Source organism: Amborella trichopoda, chromosome 1 (assembly GCF_054954075.1).
Source record: "Amborella trichopoda isolate Santa Cruz 75 chromosome 1, AtrichopodaSantaCruz75HAP2 v2.0, whole genome shotgun sequence".
Lineage (NCBI taxonomy): Eukaryota > Viridiplantae > Streptophyta > Magnoliopsida > Amborellales > Amborellaceae > Amborella > Amborella trichopoda.
Window position 1 is genome coordinate 58,027,167 of NC_142336.1, and position 5,156 is coordinate 58,032,322.

General features: G+C 38.2%; 1 protein-coding gene across 2 annotated transcripts; it reads right to left on the bottom strand.

The window, feature by feature from the left end:
• Window positions 1-373: 373 nt before the first annotated feature.
• On the bottom strand, window positions 374-4,891 carry LOC18440713 (NAC domain-containing protein 92). Of its 2 annotated transcripts, none has more exons than XM_006850851.3 (3): window positions 3,744-4,891; window positions 1,859-2,130; window positions 374-1,044 (listed from the first exon to the last, which is right to left on the bottom strand). In XM_006850851.3, the coding sequence occupies exons 1-3, from the start codon at window positions 3,907-3,909 to the stop codon at window positions 532-534; spliced, it is 951 nt and encodes a 316-aa protein (XP_006850914.1). In that variant the 5' UTR covers window positions 3,910-4,891; the 3' UTR covers window positions 374-531. The 2 variants fall into 2 exon arrangements, with proteins under 2 accessions (XP_006850914.1, XP_020526822.1); XM_020671163.2 differs by having other exon boundaries at window positions 374-1,014; window positions 3,744-4,797.
• Window positions 4,892-5,156: the final 265 nt, after the last annotated feature.

A 5,156-nucleotide genomic window follows, 5' to 3' on the forward strand; every position in this document is an offset into this window, starting at 1 on the left:
TATATAGGGTTGCCCTTCTGTTTTAGCATTCGGAAATGAATTAACTACTTTGTAAAACAATAATGGACATGAAAATTTGCATGAAAAATTGTAGGGAAAGATCATAAGTGGAAGAGAGAGAGAGGTCGCACCAGTTGCACCATTACACCACTATCTGATCGCTAGTTAGTTTTTGTTGTGTAGGATCACATGCCTAAACATGTATATACAAGACATTTTGTTACGTCTCTGGTTTAAGGAAGCTACAATTGCGAAATCTCACTTCTAGATGTGAAATCTTACAACTGAGGTGTGAAACAAAGTTTAGAAAATTTTTCACAAGATTTTGTATGTGGTCAATAATACATCTTTAATTGCCCAATTTCACATCTAAAGGCTGAAAATGATTGTGACCTCTTTATATTAAAAATAAATAGTTTTATTATATATTTTTTCAAACATATTTTTCTTTCCTCTCTTTTCTTCTGGAACTCTGTTGATGGTGGGCCCAAAGCGCCTCAGGAAGTTCTAGAAGCTTCTAGAAACTGAGTCCTAACCACCCATGAAAGTTGCCCAATAAGGCTCTAGCTCCACGCATGGGGTGCGTGGGTTCACCTGGTGAAATCGGCTATTGCTTGTGGATTCCGGTCCCGTGCCGATGAGAATCTCCCCTCCCGCTAAAAGAGAGGACACAGTGTCCATTGCCATCGGCTGTTGGAGGCTCCACACGACCGGCATAGGTGGTAGCCCAGCCTGTTGGCTAGTGTTGTTGGGATTTAGGCTTGGTTGGTATAAGCCTCCTTGGAATGCTAATTGCGGTGGAGCCTGTAACATGAGCCTAGTTAACTCTGTCATCTCATCCTTATGGCTCATGTTGAATCCCCTTCTTGTGCTGGTGTGTCCGTTTGCATGGAATGTCCTGCCCATGCCGGCATGGAAAGGGTCAGGATTCAGTTGGGTGGTGGGCCCCATATCGAGGTCGTAGGGATTCAGGTGTTGGCGGCTCATCGTATACTTCTTCCCACTGGTATTCTTCTGAAAGATCCGACAAACCACCCATTCATCCTGTTAAATCGAAATGTTAATTCTCTTCTAGTAGAACAAAAAAGGGAGTTTAAGATTCTCGTTGAAAGAGAAAAAAATTATTTTACGGGAAATATCATTAAAGGGGTGAAAACTCTTACCAAATCATTATAGGGCCCAAAATATATCAATTAATTAGAAGTTTTTTTTTTTTTTTTGTTTTCAATTAGCCATCTCTTCAAAAAATATATTTAAAAATGCCCTACTAAAAGAACACAATCAAGTGTTAGGAGTACCTCCTACATGTTAAGGGTGGGTAAGTAATTTGCCCTATTAAGAGACCGCAATCGAGTGTTAGGAGTACGCCCCTACATGTTAAGGGCGGGTAAGTTATTGCTTGTCCCTGGACATAAGCAATTTGAGCATTTTTTAAATTATTTTATGAGGCACTAAAGAATATTAAGAAGTAAACCTTTTATTTTTGATATCTTGCAAGAGGTTTTAATCCAATTTTCCTAAAGTTAAGATAGGATCAAACCGGTGGTTGGACCAATCAAATCACTTATTGGTGCCTTAGCTGGGTTTGGTCTAAGATAAGAACTGAGTTTGTCAGAAAGTTGGTCAAAACCAATATTTGATTGATTTTGACGAGTTGAATAAGTCAATTTTAACCATTTTGATATGGAAAATGAAGTAGGAAATTTTATTTTAAAACATAAATTTGATATGGTAAATGAAGCTGGAAATTTTATGTTAAAATATATTATGTTTATCTATGTTTGTGGCAAATTCGATCTGAATACAATACAAGTCATCTTACCAAAGGAAAAGGTAACAAGGCGGTTTTCAGGCTTACCATGCCGGTTTTAAAGGTGATTTCAGGAATGAGCCGGTATTCGTGCATGACCCAGCTAGTTTTCTCCCCCTTCGGTGCTCTTCCTTTATAAAATACAAGCGTTTTTTTCGTGCCAGCTAATTCAGAGGTGGTGGCCCTGAAAACCTCTTTGTCTTTTCCGGTGGTTTTCCAATAACCAGAATCAGTTGCCCGGTTTGTCCGAAGACCGGTTGGGTATTTCCGGTCGCGCAGACTGAAGAAGTACCACTCTTTCTCTCCCATCTTCGCCTTTCCTGGTGAGAAGTGAGCAATGGCTCTAATCAAAAGGACTTTGGTCTCTCTCATCCGATGTGTTCGAAATGCCATTGCAGGATAACCACTCTTGAACGTATCTTTTTATCTCTGGTAAACACCTCTCTCTCTCAAGAGGAGTGAAAAAAAAGCCACAACTCGGGACTAGACTAGGCTCCTGTTCGAGCTTAGTAACTTAGATTGAGTTCAAGTTATTCGGCTCGAGTCGGGCTGGGTCTTAACCAAGTAAAAAAGAATTAAAAAAATTTAAAAGTTATAAAAAATATCGAAAAAAGTAGAAAAATATGTTTAAAGTAAAATTAAGCAAAACATTTAGATGAGGTTAAAAAAGTACTGAAAAATGGATTTTGGAAAAATATGGGAGGGGTTATTAAAAAAAAAAAAAAGTTTATATAAGTGCAAGGCTCTAGACAATCAAATTAGGATGCACCTAAAAAATTTAAATAGACAAGGTTGTTTGAAGCCCAAATATCCCCCAATTGATAATCTCAATCTCAAAATGCACGAACATGAGAAAAAAAAAAATTGGATTTCAAGTTTTCGAAATAGTGCATCTTATAATGCATTTTTGGAAGGTCAATTTTCAAGATTTTCAAATTTTGATAGATATGCTCGATCTACATTATTTTTGCAGCTTTAAATTTTATAATTCGTAATGAAAATATATTTTAAAGCTACCACAAAGATTTCCAATATTGAAACCATATTTCTTGGCACTATTTGAAGGTGCACTTTGCTTTGATTGTTTAGAGCCTTGGCTCTATACAAACAGCACATTTTTTAAAATAATCCAAAAAGAAGGGAAATAAAATAAGTATCAGTGGCCGAAACACTTTCCACTCTTTCTAAAGTGATAGAAAACATAAAAAATATATTGTAAATGAAATCCTTTTTTTAGATTTTTATTTTATTTTTTTTGAATTTTTTTAGAGTGATTTATGTAAAGACCCTAAAATTTTATGTAAAATACAAAATCGTCCGCTGATTGGCGGAAATTATAAGGAGATCGATCAACTTATTTTTTTTATGTTTTTTTAAAATTACCTCTCGATCAACCCGAATTTTAATTTTAATTTTTTTTTTGGTTAATAAGGCAGTGCCCACTGCCCTAATAACGAAAAATTTTACAAAAATAAAAATATTAAAATTGAGATTACTTGTAGGCCACTTTTGAAGACAAAAAAAAAAAGAAAAAAAAAATTGACCTACTTTTTGTTTGTAATTTACTCCTAAAAACAGAACATTTTATTTTATTTTTACTTACTTAAAATTTAGGATCCATATGTAAATCACTCTTTCCTTGAGTTGACCACCCAACTAGGTCATAATCAAGGTCCCAAGGGTGGCAAGTCCGAGCTACTCGGGCGAGTCGGGGTTGGCTCGCCCGAATATTCAAGCACTGCTCAAAAGGAACCAAGAAGCACTCTTATCAGGGTTTCCTCTCTCTCTCTCTCTCTCTTTCTCGCATAAGAGAGGACCACTCACTCTTGACTCTCTTTTCTCTCTTCTCGCGCATGAAGGTTTCCTCTCTCTCTCTCTCTCTCTCTCTCACTTCGAAGTAACATTTCAACAAGGAAAAGTTTTTGAACATTACCTGGAAGATCCCACGGTTCACATTTGTTTAGATCAACATCGGCGATTGCCCTTCCAACGTATGAAGAATCAGAGATCTTTTGTGTGAGATAATAGCTGAGGAGTTCATCATCTGTTGGGTGAAACCTAAACCCTGGAGGAAGTGGCTCTTCTTTGCTATCACCCATCTCTCTCTCGTTTTTATTTATTTATAAGAAAACCCCTCAAAACTGATTCACTAAGAACAAGTAGTGGATTGGGATTGAAATGGTTTTCTCAGCCAATTCTAGTAAGTAAAAAATTGAAAACCAACACAAACTTTTAACTTTCTGAAACTCTTCTACATGAGCATGAGCTTGAGCTTGAGCTTGAGCTTGGGCTTGGGACTAAACTCAAAAGTTTCAATGTGATGTTGAGACCTCCAATCCTCTCACTACAAGTGCTGAGGAAGCCCAAGCATGAGCTTTTTCCCACTAAAATGAGTCTTCCAGCCTCAACAAAGTCACTGGTTTTTCAAGTTGAATTGCAATTTATGGGAAACGCAACACCATTTAAACCCTAGAATGAACCCTTGAGCTATGAGGATGAAGTCCATGATTGAGAATCTATGATCCATCACCACTCACTTGAAAGATTTGGTCAAGCTCGAGAGGGCCAGGAAGTGGTAAGATTCAAATACATGTGACACGAGACCAACAGCCTAAGAGAGTGTAGCTCTCTATTTATGCTGGGAGAGAGAGTGACTGTGTTGCTATAATTAATTAATTAATTAATTTAGAGAGAGAGCTGTGCTAATTAAGTTTGGAGAGAGGAGGGAGAAAATAATTGCATTACCTGATGTGTAGTTGGCTCTCAGATACACAGAGTCTCAATAAGAGAGAAGAGAGAGATGGGAATGGTTCACGTTTAAGCTAGAGAGAGAGAGAGAGAGCATGTGTGTTAAAGAAGAGAGAGAAGGAGCTGGTTTGTGTAACGAGGAAGAGAGAGGTTGTGTGTTTGTGAAGAGTGATGCAGTCTGTTTGTGGAGAGATGACAATGTTAGTTGGAGAGAGAGAGAGAGAGAGAGAGAGAGAGAGAGGGAGAGAGACCTTGTGTCGTGGTGAAGCGTGTTTCTAGAGAGAGAGAGAGATGTGTGTTAGTGAAGCCTTTAACAGCTCCATTTTGTCGTTGATCACAATGCAAACCCCTTCAAATATTTTATGGATTTCGCCAACATCATCACGTAATCCTTTCGCCCCCATTTCGGACCATCTCCGGTGCCCGTGCCAACACGCCACGTGCTGGTGTGACCCGCTACGCCACCCAGACCAATCATATCCGGCCACGTCACTAAACTGTCCACGTCAGAAACTCGGTCCCACCCCACTTGACAAAGTTGAGCCTGCGGGACCACGTCATAAAATGATATGGGATTAATTGAGCATTCTTTAAATTA

Coding starts and splice junctions, on each gene's coding strand:
- LOC18440713 (XM_006850851.3), bottom strand. CDS start 3,909: ATGGGTGATAGCAAAGAAGAGCCACTTCCTCCAGGGTTTAGGTTTCAC. Junction 2,131..3,743: donor TGAACCGTGGGATCTTCCAG/GTAATGTTCAAA, acceptor ACTTCTCACCAG/GAAAGGCGAAGATGGGAGAG. Junction 1,045..1,858: donor TCACCTTTAAAACCGGCATG/GTAAGCCTGAAA, acceptor TCGATTTAACAG/GATGAATGGGTGGTTTGTCG.